The sequence below is a fragment of the Parasteatoda tepidariorum genome, chromosome 11 (genome assembly GCF_982258835.1).
Source record: "Parasteatoda tepidariorum strain Cologne lab strain chromosome 11, Ptep-v5.0, whole genome shotgun sequence".
In the NCBI taxonomy this organism is placed as follows: domain Eukaryota; kingdom Metazoa; phylum Arthropoda; class Arachnida; order Araneae; family Theridiidae; genus Parasteatoda; species Parasteatoda tepidariorum.
The window spans coordinates 26,311,969-26,328,839 of record NC_141765.1 but is presented as its reverse complement, the minus strand read 5'-3'; the positions used below and the strand labels follow the sequence as shown (position 1 = coordinate 26,328,839).

Sequence of the window (16,871 nt, the reverse complement as noted above, 5' to 3'; positions counted from 1 at the left end):
ATGATATCTAAGCAGAGAGTATATAGTAATTTCGAGTATATATAAATGTATGCTCGAGAGAAAAATTCTTTGGTCAATGACTAGTCTGGGATAAAATAATACCAAAATAGCTGTTTTTGGATAAATAATATAGGTCAGAAAGTATGTTGCTCATTTTTTTAAAACACATTTTTTTTTTAAAAAAGCTATCAAAATTTGGTGAAGACTCAAAATAAGTGATTTTCAACATACACAGATAATAAATTCTGGAAAATTACTGAACTCCATAGCAATGATATTGCCTGTAAAAAAAGCCATAATTTTGATTGTAAAACTAAAATGCACGGTATTTAAATCGATAGTTTGGTAATTTTTCCTTTCTTATGGTAATGGTTATCAATTAGTGTTCTCATTAAGCCTTAGCAAAAATTACGAAATTGAAAAGTATATATAACCAAATTAATGATTTTTATGCTATGTTCTAAGATATCATGACAAAATTATCAAATTTTACCACATATACCATATTTTATCACAGATTATAAAACCATATTTATTGTTAAATTCACCAGTATCATTACCAAAGTACTTCGGTTAAAATTACCAAGTTAATGGTGTTCCCATAAGGCTAGAAACAAGGTAAATTTTATCATATTCTGACAATTTTGACCATACTTTTGTCTCAGTGAGCATAAATTTTTACTGCCATTTAAAGCTTCAACACTTTAGTAAGTTGTTACATAAAACTCTGTACAACTGTATTAGTCAAGGAGTATTTCACGATATTATTGTCCAATATGTACGAAAACCATATACGAAAACCAATATGTTAAATTTTTGTAGCAAATTATGGTTTAGGCCGATATATATCACAAAATTATAGTACAGATATTACTGTAGTATTTCAAGAAACGAAATAAAATGAGAAACTTACCTGAAATGGCACCTGTATAAGCTCTTTCAAAGGTACCCTTTGATGTATAAAGAGTTCATATGTTACGCAGACACCAAGGACAGTGACTCCGTGTTCTTTTGTTAGCATAGATAATGCTGCACAGATCAATGAAGAATATAGAAAAAACCAACGGCGTGTGCATAGTTCTGAACAACTTCTATATTCACAGTATTTTATATAAAGCATGAGACAAATCAAAAAGAAGAGACAAGCTCCAACGTCTGCTCTTCCAACAATGCCTGCTACCGCTTCTGTATGAATAGGATGAGCAGCAAACAGTAAACCAGCCACCACAGTTGGTACAGGATTTTTGAAAAACAACGACGAAGCAAGCTTAGTAAATAGTATTGATACGAGAGCGTGTAAGAGTACATTAATGAGGTGGTAACCCCATGGATCGAATCCACCTAACCAATGATTCAAGCGAAATGTTAGGACACATAATGGCCTGTAAGATTTATGAGATCCACTGTGTGTTAAAGGAGTGCCCCAGAAGTCGTTCTTGAACAGAGAGGAGAAAGGCGTTGTAGGCAGTAGGTCTTGATTTGTCTTGATGGCTCGGCTAGAAAAAAAAAACATTTGTTCAAAAAGTTAAATACTTAGGCTTATAACGTTTACACGTTAATTTAAACAAATTTAGTTCATAAAGTGCTGATAGCAAAAATGTTGGAAGAGATATGCTGTCACACATTTCTTGTCTGTCATCATGAAAGCTTTTATTTTATTTTATAACCGGAGATGAATAGAGATCCGATTCTGAGTTTAAGCCTATCAGTATTCAACTCCATAGCCTTGTAATTTTGAGCCCAACCAAAAGTCGAGGGAACTCCTGGATCAAGCATTGGGACAGACTAGCTTTCATGACGGACTTTTTTATGGAAGTTATCCGCATTTTTGTTACGTGGAGCGGAAAATTACGAAATGTTACGTGGAGTGATATTATATCTAGGTTGATTATAAACATTATTTCACTTTAGTGAAAACCACTAGTATCAGAATTGTAATTGTTTGCAAAAAAATACTCTTATGTTAACGTTTAAATTTTGAATTAATTCTGGAGTTATGAAATAGTTTTTTTTAAAAGACATTTCGGTATAAAGGGAAAATTAATTGCTATGAAACTATAATTTCTTGGAGTCAAAGCTTGCTTATGCTTAAGAGTCGATATCTTCTTTTAATTTTTAAATAGTTTTGGGAGTTATTTAATTCAAATGCAAAAAATTAAAGTGTTTTTGAGGTTGTTTTGAGATTTCAAGGTTGATTTTAAGTTTATTTTAAATATGTTGATTTCAAAAACTAAGTTGACTGAAGTTGACTTCAAAAACAAACATAAAAGATCAAACTCCTAAGGAAGTTGTTTCATTCACTCTTGAGGTTGTTTGTCAGCCAAGGGAAATCTAGTTTAGAGCAGCCAGCTTTAGAGTGGTTCTTTTTGACATATACGTGTTTTTTTTTTCTGCATTTCAAGCAAATAAGTATATTTGAGGTGTGAATAATTTCACCCAATCTCAACCAAAAGTATTGTGAAGTTCTATATGAGGTTGATTTTATGAGGTGTAAATAAAGTTTAAATTGAGGTTTATTATTGAGGCTATTTTGGTACAAAACACAACCTCATTTTCTTCCTATGTGTATTTTTTTACAAGTGCCAACCTCAAAACAATCTCAAAAACACCTTATTTTTTTATAAGAGTTGCGTTGTTAGTGAGAGTAAGTGAGTAGAGTTAAAGATTCTAGTGTATGTAATATTTTTTTAATCAACATCTTATATTCGTTATGGTGTTTTCTAAATCGTTCTTTGACAGTTAGTAAGAAATTTCAATGTCTAAACATATACGAGCTATACATATTTCAATTATTACATGGTGATAATTATTGTTTCCTTTTACATTGTAAAAGAAGTAACCCCTATTATTTCCACCTAAACTCATTCAGTAATATATTTCATAAATAAAAGAGCACGGTAACTTTCTACATAGATTGAATTCCAAGAAATAGAAACAGAAATAGATATTCTAAGACTAAAAGCAAAGAAGGGGTGAAATCACATGAAAAGTAATTGTAACTCAGATCACGAAGTTCCGGTATAAAGTGTTCTGTTCGTTACTTCAGGCTGAGGAGCAAGCAGAAGAAAAGTATCAATATACTCATTGTCAAAAAAAGTCACGCACATCCATATTATTTCTATAGAGACTGAGTATCTTTCGTAAGCGAGTCATAGGAAAGGGCTATATTTGGCGAAATATATATAAAGATCATCAGAAGTCCTACCAGAAAATGACCATTATATCAGTTTGTAAAATTTAATTCGGGGAAAAAGACGTGAAGGTAATCAAATGTTGTAAGCATACCAACAATTTTAGAAAAAATAAGTTTTGGCTTCTAAAAACTAATTAAATTTTCTTTTTGGGATTTATTCCCGCAGCGTCACTACTGAATTGGTTGGAGTTCAAACAATTCCTTTTTTACACTTTTATCTTATACATTGTAAAAGAATCCAATTCAAATAATGGTAAAAAGTGCAAATTTTACGATACAAAACAAAGAATACGGATAAAAATACGGATTCTACAGTAAAAATTACCTGCACTTAGGGTGCCGGTACTTTTTCCGTAAAATCAATTTTTTCCCGTACAATTATAGGACAAAAAACCTGATATACCGTTATTTTTACAGTTATAATTTCCATAAAAATTACTGATCACTCTAATTAAATAAATATTACTGTAAAATTTACGGTACAATATCTTACAGTGAAATAGATTTTATGGAGATGGAGCCAAATTAATTCTGAATTTTTTAGAGTGTATGCGCAGCTATTCTAAAAAGACAACATAATTTAACGAAAAGTTGAAATTTTAAAGGTGTTAAAAATAATAAACAGCTGCAAGATGAGTTAATGTAAAGTCCGAAAAAAATGCGCTTTTAAATAATAATTACAGCATAAATTTCGCTAATGTACATATATACAAAACCTGTCAACTCTTCTGGATCTTCTGGAAAATGCTATTTTTAAAATCAATCTCGCAGCCACTTTCATGCATTCAAACTGGATTTTTGTGTTTATAAATTTGACTTAAAATGGTTTTGACTATCGTTATGTTTAAATAGTTTAAACATATATATTGAAAATCTACTACTCATCATTGCGTGTCTTGATGAAGGAGCAAAATGTCAATGAAATGTTTGCTTACAATACCAATTCAAATTTCGTTTCATTACCCTTTGGTCTTTGAAGAGCGTAAAAATTGACAGATATGATCTACATATATAAGTGTAAAAACAAATTAAGTTTAAACGAATTTTTAATTGCCAAAGCATATTAACATTTCTTTCGAGATCTGGACAACGATACCATCTCATACATTTTTTATGGCAAAATAGTTTAGACAAGCCTTGAGCATTTTAGTTAGGTTTATAAAATTTTTTGAATGATTGATCAGATTTTGAAATAGATAAAAAAAAAAATTTTAATATGACCTTTTAAAGTACTCATTTAAAACACCTAGCCCATAAAATTTATGACTGTAAAAACTGTGTTTTACTCTACCAATGGATCTTCCTGCTGAATGAAGTCTAACAATACCAGAATATAGGCAGCTTTCCAAAACTATTAAACATACACTCTAAAAAAGAGTTTCTCAAAATTGAGCAAAAATGTGACAAAATATCCCCGATACAAATGTATACCAATTTGAAAACCCTATGCATTCAAAATTGAAACAGCGTATACTAATGTTTGAGAAAAATGCGTAGTCTCAAAAGTGATATTGAAGAAAAAATGTCATTTTGCTGCCGAAAGTATTCAAACCAAGGATCTCCGGGATCGTAGAAGGATGCTCTACCAAAGAATATATAAGTGAGTTGTATATTCTCACATTATATATTCTTTGACTCTACTACCATTTTAGATGTAACCCTAGTTTAGGGACAGTAAGGGAGCTTCATGTACTGGCTGCATCATGCCATACTAATTTCTAATTTCAATAATACAAATGGTTGCAAATAGGAAAATATGGTCCAATTAGCTTATTCAGGAGACCGGTAATTTGAATTTTACTTTTTGCTTATTTCGCTACATCTTAATACATTTTTAAAGAGTGTCATGTACGTCATGATGTGTCATTGTGGCTACAACTACATAAAGCTTCCTAACTCTCCTTTTACAAGTTGTTTGAGAATCATACGACGACCCCTGGGGTACTGTCGGCAGCAAACGAACATGTCTCTCTCTCTCTCTCTCTCACACACACACATATATATATATATATATATATATATATATATATATATATATATATATATATATATAAGTTCAAAATGAAGAATTGATTTGGTTTGAAGAAGTTTTTTGATTTGGTTTTTTGAAGAAGTTTTGACTTGGTAACTAACAAATCAAAACTGAGAATGACAAATCACTTCAGCAGTGCAGTAAGAACGACACTTTAAAACTCTCTTGTTACACTCAATTTGCGCTTTTGTTTTCATCTTTTGTTTTCATATTTTGTAATCTGGCAATCTTTCTGCGAAAACATTTTTAAATCATTCTTGAAAATATCCGTTCGTGTAAGTTGATCTGATTTTGCTACTCGCCTTATAGTCCCCCTTTTTAATGTTTTTTCTTTTTATTTTATTATCTGTTTTTACATGTTATTTTTACTTTTTGTGATCTATTTTATTTGTTGTTATTTTTATAAAAAATTTTTTTTGAGTGCTCCTCACACTATTGTATTAATATATTTTGCTTTGGCTTTATTGATACAATATCAGAAAGCACTCTGTTTTGCGGATATAATCGTGTGGGCTGAGGAAAAGATTATATCTTTTTTCCGGTTTTTTAACTAACCTTTCATTTTTCGTTTTCTTTAATAAACTGTTGTTTGTCATTTTTTTACTTTTTCTTCATATGTCTATAATTTTTCTTTGTTTTATTCTTCATTTTGAACTTATCTAATGAGTTCTGTTTACTTGCAGCTTAAGCGCAATAAATGAAACTTATTGTTTTTCTTAACTTTCTTCGTGTTTTCTTGTATTTATTTATTTATTATATATATATGTATATATATATATGTATATATATGTATATATATATATATGTATACATATGTATATATATATATATATATATATATATATATATATATATATATATATATATATATATATATATATATATATATATATATATATATATATATATATATATATATATATATATATATATATATATATATATATATTCCCTAAAATTGAATTGTTTTCGATAGGTTTCTATTTAACATATATCTGCATAGGTCTCTAGAGAAGTGCCATAGAGAATAGATTTTTGAAGTGAGTTTTTCTGAAACGTATATTCGAGTCACGTTGAAACACACAAAGGAAAAGTAATCGAAGTTTCAGAACGTGAAGTCTTATATGAGCGCGAGGGGAAAATGCACTCAGATTATATTCTATTTCTTTGTTCTTCTTTTGAAGAATTCTTTGAGAATGATTTTTTTTATTTTATCCTTTTGATCTGAAAACAACGTTCGCAGTCTTTTTTTTTCGTCCACAGGTAATTGTAACATTTTCAAAATTTGAATATGTTCAATTTTAAGCACCTGAAACTAGTAATATTATCATGTTTTAAAATGTTGCGAAATTATTATAGCCTATCTTTAAAGAGGTTAAATCACTTTTGGTCGGTGAACGTTTTCCAAAATCAGATATGAATATTTAAAGCTCCATGAAATTCTGGGATTTTTGATATAAAATCCATTATTTTAGCGCGTAAAAGTGTGAAACATCAAAATATGCTTTACAATAGTAGAGCTATCTTTTTTTCATATTAAATAATTCTCGACTTCATTAATTATTCTGATATATTCCTTTTTAATATGTTTTGTAGATAGGGCCAGAATATATTCAGAAACACGGTAAATTTTACCGAGCTTTTTGGTGCTCCCATAGAGCCAGAAACCCGGTAAATTTTACCATATTCTGCTAGTTTTGACCATACTTGTTTTCTACAGGATTCTTTAGAAAAAAGTTTTTTTCTGAATTTGATAAGAATTTTATACAGATCTAACCTTATATGCATCGATTTTCTGAAGGAAAGAACAGCTTAAGTTTGTGTGGTGACATGCAGCCCAATACAATTTTTAAAAGATTTCTTCTTTTTTTAAGTACACGTTGTTGTACAATCTTTACTGTTGCTTGTCTTAAGAGTGCTGTAAATATCTTTCTTAATAATAATGAAACTATATATATTAAATACTGCAAATTTTTTTTATTACACTTAATTTTTTCGATTTTATTACGGGACTGTAGTAGCTCAGTGGTTAATGAGTCGGACTCCAATCCGGAAGGGCCGGCGTTTAATCCTGGACTCTTAAGACCCACCCCGTAAATGTAATATACATGTTCGTATAATCTATGGAATCAAAAGTGATGTGATCAGTCGCTGAGCAGTACCATGGGTACATGAATCTGGATAAAATTTCCTTCCCCTTCCGATCTACGTCTAAATTGAGGAAGAGGTCTCACAAAAATTATGATGATGTGTCTTCGGATCATCCTCCGGGATAGTTCCCAGACCGTCGCCAATAGCTCATTGTGCAACTCTAGTGTGACTCACATAAAGTAACTACCTACCTATTGTATAACGGGTTATACGGAAATATCAATATGAAGAAATTTATAAAATTCTTGGTTTATTGATAATTTTTCCTGCAACCTCTTAATGTTTAAATACATGTAAAACATAAACTTAAGCAGCATATTTTTATTTATTTATCCAAAACAATTTTTAGGAATTATACAATATTTAAATTCGTAAAAGTAAAATATAGTTTAATACATGATAAAAACAATTACATTAAGCATTCTTTAAAGTTAAAGAAAGAAAGTTAAGAAAACTTGAATGTACAAGTTATATCAATGTAACTTTTTTTTTATAACTAAGCCATCAAAAAAGAAGTGACGGGAGTCAACGACGTATTATAGAGTTCCTGCACGGAATTTTACTTCCGAAATCCGGAATTTCCTACAACTACACGAATAAACATCTCAAGTGTAGGACTTCCGCAATTGAACCAGAAAAGCCTTGATTTTTTTTTTATTCCATTTTCTGTATTTTTTCATATATATTATTCTACATGATAAGTAAAAAAAAAGTATAAAAAAGATTCTAAAAAGATTTAGCTGGAAAAACTTGATAGTAAGTTCGAAGCTTTTTTGAAAACTTGTTATAGTTTAATGATTTTTAACAAAATGTATTGTTTTTGTTGTAGTATACATAAATATAAACTGCAACAGAAGTTTTTGCTTAGGATACTTTTCTCCGTAATGGAACAACAGTTGTCGTTAAATCGTTGATTTTTCTCTTTTTGTTTTATTTATTATAAAAAGGTATATTTTTAAAATTTTGTTCTTAATTTTTTATACTGTGAAACTAGATACTTAAAATATATTTGGAAAAAAAACATCAAGTTATGAGCTATCAAAACAAAGTATAATTTTCTTATTCTTAATTTTAGTCTAAAATACATTGAGAAATTGTCGCATTTTCAATAAAAACAGAAATAATAAAAACATGAAGTTTTGAAAAACTTCATATAGAAAGATATGTAGATTAAATTTACAAGTAAGAAAAATAAAATAAATGAATAAAATTTCTTACTTTATATTTTCCTATAAGGGTAGGAAGACAACTTAATAAAACTAAAACTTAGTAAAACTAAAGAGACATTTTAAGTAAAACTAAAACTTATCGCAAATAAAAATTTTCTTAGACATTGCAATAATAAAATTAAACTTATAGAAGAACAATTAAAATTTTAGTTTAAATGCAACAAATTATTATTAAAAATCAAATGTAAAAAAGTAATGCACAGTTAAATTTAGCACAAATATTGGAAAATATAATGAAAGGTAATTATTTTTTTCTTATACGTTAAAAAATGTTAAACATAATATCAGTCTGTCATTGTTTGTTTTCTGTATTATGGAAGCGTGGAATAGAATACTTCTATAAAGACATGTTATGTCAAACTATCTTTCGTAGTTGTTTCAATCAAATTTTATTTCACCTTTTTACTCGTTTTCTGGCTTTCGTTTGGTTTAAAAAAGTCCAAACAAATCAAATTTTTTTAATAATTTTTTAATAAGTTAAGTTCGAAATGCTTGGAACTCTTTTCTGTCAGCAATATATAGCAAAACATCTGCTTTGTGCTTCAAATATTAGCAATATGGCAAAATTTTTTTCGCCTTTAAGAGTTTGGAATTTAAATTGTTCTTTAAAGACTCTCTACCGATTTATATAACTGTTACGAGTTTGTAACAGTTATTCAAAGAAGTTAGATTAAATTTTGTCCGTCTTTAATTTACGCAAGTTATGAAAATGGCTCAAAATATCTGTATAAAGAGAAGCCAAAGTTTTATAAAAATTGAAAACGTTCGTTATCTAAAATTTCATTATTTGAAAAGCTACCTCAATTCTTCATTGTATAGACACATAAAAAATTGGAAACTATTCAGTGATTTTAATTTTCTGAAACATATATTTTTAAAAGTTTAATACATTTTATTTTAAGTAGTTTTCTGTCCGTTTTTCACAAGGAGAAAACAATTCTTGTAAAATCACCGTACTGTACAAAAGTGACATTTCTTGTAAAATAAAATCATACTTTTGGTTAATAAAACCAAAATATAGGGTATTTAAACCATTTATTCATTAATTTTTCCCTTCATATGGCAGCAGTTTACCAGAAATTCTAATTTACAAAATTATAATTTCAATATTTATATAATTATTTTATAATTGTAATATAATTATTGTAGTTTCAATAAAACTATATTTTCAAAACTATAGTTCCAAACAATCAGTAAAAAATGAAAGGTACTTGTATACAAAAGTGAATTGTAAATATAACATGCTTTAAATATGTCTTTATGTTATGCTCTAAGGTATTATGATAAAATTACTTAATTTTACCACATTTACCAAATTTTATCACACATAATAAAACCATATTTTATTCTTAATTTTACCAAAATCATTACCAAAGAGCTTTGGTTAAAAATCATCAAGCTTTTTGACGCACCAAAAGAACCAGAAAAACGGTAAATTTTACCACATTCTGATAGTTTTGACCATACTTTTCACAGGGAATACTCAGGGAATTCTTTTGAGCAAGATAGTATGGTTGAAATTTAAAACATTACTTCCAATCTAAAAGGACTCAAACCGGGGATTTCTTTTATTTTCCCTGGCAAAAAATCTTTAATTAATATCCTTAACGTGCTACTTCAAAAAAGTTTCAGTACGAAAAGTTTCAGAAATTAAATCAAATCCAATCCTTGTCCATTAATTATAATTGTTCAGAGATTCACGAAAAATTAGAATAAATGTGACAGAATTCTCACACATCATGCAAATCCATATTCAGTAGAGAAGTTGATAAGTTCTCTTAAGGCAGCGAGCCTTAAAACGAGACCATCGGGAACTATCAATTTTGTGTAATTTTCTACTCATAAAATATCGGAAAGTTGTGCAATTTTTTTTCTTAGCAAAAATTATTTAATTAACATCCTTAACGTACTACATCAAAAAAGTTTCAAAACTATAAAATACTTTTACTAAATGAATTATACTGGAATCTTTTCATAAAGCACTGGGTCAAAAATTCAATCCAATCCAATCCATGTCCATTAATAATAATTTGTCAGGGAATCACGAAAAATTAGAGTAAACGTGACAGAATTCTCATATATCATGAAATTCCATATTCGGTAGAGAAGTTGATAAGTTCTCTTGAGGCAGTGAGCCTTAAAACGAGACCATCGGGAACTATCAATTTTGTGTAATCTTGTACTGATAAAATATCGGAGAGAAAAGTTATCTGGCACGTGTTTTCTGGAGCGAAATAGAGGAACTCAAAAGTCATCAACGTGGTAATCGATGCGACTGAAAGACAATTTCCGGATTAAAAGAAGCAGAAGAGGGCATGGGAGTCCTCATGTCAAATGACTTAGACACATCTACTCTTAAGGACAGATTATATGCTTGGTAATCATGCAGAAGTGTACTCATTGCAATTTATGGTTAAGGTGTAATTATTCAATCCTAGGAGAGTTTAGTCTCAAAAGAGTTTAGCCGTTATTTCCAATATATATTTCGTTTAATGTTTCTAGAATTTGAACAGTTTTGAATGCATTTGATCTTCAATTAAAAGTACAATTTCATAAAAAAATTTGAAAAAATTGTAATACGCAATAAAATATTTACTTTCTGTCAAAAATTAAAAAACTTAGACGTTTTTTTAATAGAATTTTTTTTTATTTCAATCACTTTATTTCAAAATAAAGTGATTGAAATAAAACAATAACTGAAATAAATAATAATAATAACATAATTATTGTTAATTAAACCAAAATATACGTTATTTAAATCGATCATTAGGTAATTTTTCAGGTTCAAATTACGATATAAAGTGCCAGTTATTTAAGGGCATCATCCTTAAGATCCATTTTTCTATAAATTCCATTTTTACCGTAAAATATTATACCGTTATTTTTTTAAGTAATATTTCCTTAATTAAGGAGATACAGTGACTTTAAGGTAAATGTTACTGTCAAAATTACGGTCTATCAGATTAAAGTAATATGTCCCTGTAAAAATTGGCAAAAAAATTTTAAAAGTAATACTTTGCTATAATTTGATCCAGAATTTTTTACAGATTACTGAAAAGTCTAGTTTTCAAATTTATAGTTCCTAATCCCTCTCATTTAGTAAAGAAATACAAAATTGAAAAGTAAATTTAACCCAATAAATAATTTTGATGCCGTGCTCTAAGATATCATAATAAAATTACCGAATTTTATCGCATATTATAAAATTTTATTTTATCGGTAATTTCTTCAAAGTTCTTACCAAAGCGCTTCGGTTAAAAAATTACTAAGCTTCGTGTTCCCATAGGGTCAGAATTACTGTAAGATTAATCTTATTTTTTGAGTTTTGTATTTCCTTTTTTTTTCTAAATACTCAAACTCACAGAGTGAATTAGCATTCATCAACAATACAATATGAATCACCATTAGTCACATCATATTTAATGTTTTTTTAGCTAAACCTACAAATTTATGAAATAATTAGTGCTAATACACATTGTAAGAAATTAATAAAATTATTGTTTGAATTCACTATAGATTTTCTGTCTAAATACCTTGGTAAAAAGTAAGAAACACTCAATAGATTTCAAGCATTTATTTTAAAATTGATTTAAATTTTTTTTAATAATTTAAATCGTAATTTAAAGTAATTTTTATGAGAAATTAATTTTTTAATTCCCATAATATAATTTATTTCTATATATCATAGAGATAATTATATACTCCATAATTTAATTATATGCAATGTCTATATATTGATTTTCCTATTATTTTCTCACGAACTATAGTATTTCAATTCTTTTAGCAGCTGGTTGAATTATCAGGAAATAAATGCACTAATAAGTTTTGTTTTGAATTAGATTTAGTGTATTATTCCTCTGCAATTAATTTAAGAATTTGAAATAGGCGTATGCCATTTTCTTCCATAGCTTAATTCTATTTTAATAATTTTATTGGAATTATGTAATAACAATATGTTATTATTCTAAAAAACATATTCGTAAATTTGCGTCCTATTTAAATCAAGTGATATTTTATTCTCGGAGCAAAATTTGCAATTTAAACAAATTAAATAATACACATAACAGTAAAAATTTGTTCATACTTTTACAGTCCTTTTATTTATTCAAAGCTAAATTTAAGATTGTATTTGAATCAGTAAGTATCAAATATTTATTACTGATAATCATCTGAAGCTAATACAGAAAAATTTTGTATTTAACCAACTCTAGTATATATATATATAGTAATATACTTCTGTTATATAATTATAGCCACATTATCAAACTTTTGCAATTTTTTTATACAGGAAGTTCCATAAAGACCACCCTTAATATATGTTTTAGAAAACAAAAATATATAGACATTGGTGAACTCAAATTAGTATTTAACCAACGAAAAACAACTCTTCCAAAAATCTGACAAACCACGGTATTGGTAAAAAGTGGTATGAAACAGCAAGACAGGTTTGATTGCGAAAGGAAACGGAGAGGAGTTTAAAGATGACTATTACCTTTATGCTTCAACCTCCAATTAAATCTGTTTTGTTGTCTACCATCCGCTACAGTAATTTTTCTGATTTTGATAGCATTTTGTCATTATCCTCAGTCAAAAACTTGCGACCCGCAACGCGTCTACTTTTTTCTTTTCATTTTCGATAAGGATTTTAAAAATACGTATTAAAGGTCGTCATTACGGAACACCTTGAATAAATAAATCTAATTTAAGCACAATCAGTTCATAAAACAACAATATGCTCTTAAGGAAATGAGAATTGCAGATAAAAAGCTTAAATTATCTGCACAAAAGGAACTGAGGAGTTCCATTCAAAATACAAACAACCACTTTTCGTCTCCTTGTTAATAAGCAGACATAAGAAAACAACTATGAAATACAGTTTTGGAACTGTTTCCCAAAAGTAAGAATCGTTGAAAAGACGCAGATCTCGAACATGCAATGGATATTGGCTTTTACGCGATTTATTGCCTCTGCACAAGCTGTAGCATTTTCTCGCGAACTTGGTACAATTTGAAGGGAGGTAGTGCTTGGAAATGGGATCGTTAAATTTTACGACTGATCATCAGATGCACATGCCTTTCTTGTGCTTCGTTAATGACTGCATCTAAAGTCATCCTACTCCTAGAAACTCCTCGTGTTTGCTATCCCTGAAGGCTCCTTACCCTTGTGGTACTAAAGGCATAGGAAGAGTCCCTACTACAGACTAACAAAGAGCCCCATCAAACTTTTTCGCTCATGCTTCATAAGAGGAGTCTTCCTAAAATGGGATGCCTGAGATTGGAAATGGCATAAAATCTCCATTGAGAATGACCGAGAATATAAAAAGAATCAAAAATATCTAATGAATTACGAGAAAAGAAGCTATGCCTTTTTTTTACCTCAGGACAGTAAAGAGAATGGAAGTTGGCGCATAAATTTAGTACTTTTCTTTTTATAAATGTCAAAGAATACCAATCTAGCTTTTTACTTCTTTATTGAGTTAAGTAGATAGGAGCAAGCTGTTGCAAAAGTACTTTTTTTTTATTGTTGACCTCGTATACACTAAATTGTTTAGAATTTTTCTAAGTCGAAACTTCTGACTTATGCTCACATTCTGAAGACTGTAGATTGCCTATTTTTTGACCACTAAGGCAAGACAATTATCTTTAGGTCTTACGCAAACATATGTAGGAATTGGATTTAAGCCACTGTAGTGATGCATGTTATTTTCGTATGCCATGTGATAGGAGTATCAATGTAAGTGTGATATGGCACACATAATTATTTGTTCATCAGTTTCGCAGTTTATCCGTGGTATGCTTCTACGAGCAAAAATCTAGGCAAACCTCATCAATACTAATTCCTATAGTTGTAATCTGTTCAAAATGCCTGTAAGAGATTCTATTTCGTAATTTATTTTTTCCTTCAAAAAATCTTTAACTCGAAATGTTGCCCACACTATTAAAATGGATACTTAAATATCAAGAAACTTTTTCCGTTTTTGACGAACTGATTCCTGGAGATTTCATCGAAGGGCGAAATAACTCTCGTGACTTCGTCAAAACTAAATTTCGTCAAAATTAAAGAAATATTTCGCAATCCTATTTTTTCCAAAAAAAAAAGTAAAAAAGTATCGCAGTACCTAACTTATCTAGTTTTTTGATAATCACTTTAACGTGGGAACCATATAGGTGGCTAAACATAACAAGGACAGATAGACAGAAAGATACATTACGCCCATCTTAGAAGTGGGATTCGAACCCCGAATTTTCCTTGTACGAGGCTAACTCTTTGACCTCCAAACAGAATGGTCAACTTAATTTGTCACTTTATTTTCAATTGTTTAGTCTTTGTTCTAGTTTCGTCAGTTTAGTCAGCATTCTCTCATAATGCAATATGTTTCAAGTTAAGGAAAAATTTTCGTCATATATTATAGAGTTCATGTTTCGTCATAACTGACGTATTTTCGTGACTAAATGATTCGCAAAATTAATGAAATACTGCTCAAGGATTGCTGAATCGTCAAAAGTTTTATCTCTGAGAGTGCAGTGGTATTTTTCTGGAATCTCGTAATGTTGCTGTAGAAATCTATGAATCCTTGATTAAACATTATATAGCTTTCAAGTGTATTGCATAGCTTTTTTTTTACAATAAAGACAGAAAAAATGCTGTGAAAAAACTGAACAATAAGAATAACAACCAGATACTTATACTGCAACTAAATATTTAAAAAAAAACTCCATTGGGAATAAAAATTAAAAACTAAAGCAATTTTAAAAATATGGTAATAAACGCAAATCAACATTGCCCCTCTCAAAGAATCAAAGTGGAAAATTGTTATTTTGCGTGGCTTGTTCTCTAAGTGATTTAAAAATGTTAATGTACGTAAAGCAGAAAATAAATAGGCATCTAAAATATTCTAGAGAATATTAATTTTGATTCATATACCTATTTTGATTGCAGTTAATGTTAAAGGGCTAAAGAATTCTACGTGATTTACAATTAATCAGTTTGTGAATTAATTTATTTATTTTTGTATTTAAAGAAATACTTGCTTGGAAATTGATAGCTTTATTTAGACAAAAATATTGCATAGTTTTGAAAAATAAGAAAAAGAGGTTTTATCTTTGGAGTGTGCTAACAATTACAATGTTTGCTTTCAGGATTTCACTGAGAAGAAACGTTTTACTGAGCATGCATCCAAAACAAACAATTACTTAAATGCACCTATAAAGCTAAGAGTCACGTTTTAAATTAAATTTTCTAGGCTAGTTAAATATATAATGAAAAAGATAATGCGAACTCGCAACACTCACATAAATTGTCTGCTACTAATGAAAAAGAGCTGTTTTTGGAATTTAAAGAAAAATGAAGTAGACCAGATGGAAATGTTAGACATAATAGAAAAAATGGTGGATGAAATGAGTTTTTATTTTCTAAAATGCATCATATAATTATTTTCATAATTAACACATAGTTTTTTTTTCTAAATAAAATGATACTTAGTTCATGTAAGTTTAATTGTGATATTTTAGTCTAATTTTGTGTATTCACACACTCTTACCCAATATGAATTGCTTTTTAAAAATCATTTTTTAAAGTCTTGTTAAAAACATGTTTAATGGTTTTCTTTTTTTTCAAAAAGAGAAATTGCATTTCTAAACATATAATGCGGTTTTTACAAAATAAAAAATTCTAAGTTTGAAATCAAATTTTCTTCTTTTTATAAGAAAGTAGCGATAAAGCCTAAACTGATGCTTACCTGTACCACTATCTAGTATAAATTCTATGTCCGTTAAAAAACGTTGTACATTTTGTAAATTGCAGCATTAATTATAACGAGCAAATTTCGTGTAATAAAATCATTTTAAAAATACTATCTTGATTTAAAAATGTTCACGGAAGTATTAAATCAAAACAGTCTCGATAATATGATCTTTGTAAAGGAAACATTAGTCAAATCATGTAAACATAAATTTCTCTCGCATAAAATATATATATATATATATATATATATATATATATATATATATATATATATATATATATATATATATATATATATATATATATATATATATATATATATATGTGTGTGTGTGTGTGTGTGTGCGTTATTTAATAGTACACTTTGTTCTAGAGGATTTTTTAATTTATGTCTTTAAATATGAGAAAAATGTGGAAGAAATCATAAAAAAATAAATAAATAACTGAAGTAAGCAAGCACACTGTGCCGGGGGTCATATTTTTAATTCAGTCAATAGAACTTTTTCTGGAACTGAATATAAAA

At 28.6% G+C, this 16,871-nt stretch overlaps 1 protein-coding gene across 2 annotated transcripts in view; it reads right to left on the bottom strand.

The window, feature by feature from the left end:
* LOC107438659 (protein O-mannosyl-transferase TMTC2) overlaps positions 1-16,871 on the bottom strand; it is a 392,194-nt gene that overhangs the window by 36,316 nt on the left and 339,007 nt on the right. For both annotated transcript variants that reach the window (XM_071187375.2, XM_021146497.4), the window contains one exon: positions 914-1,496. In XM_071187375.2, the coding sequence (XP_071043476.1) occupies positions 914-1,496 (583 nt within the window). The remainder of the gene's footprint in view (positions 1-913; positions 1,497-16,871) is intronic.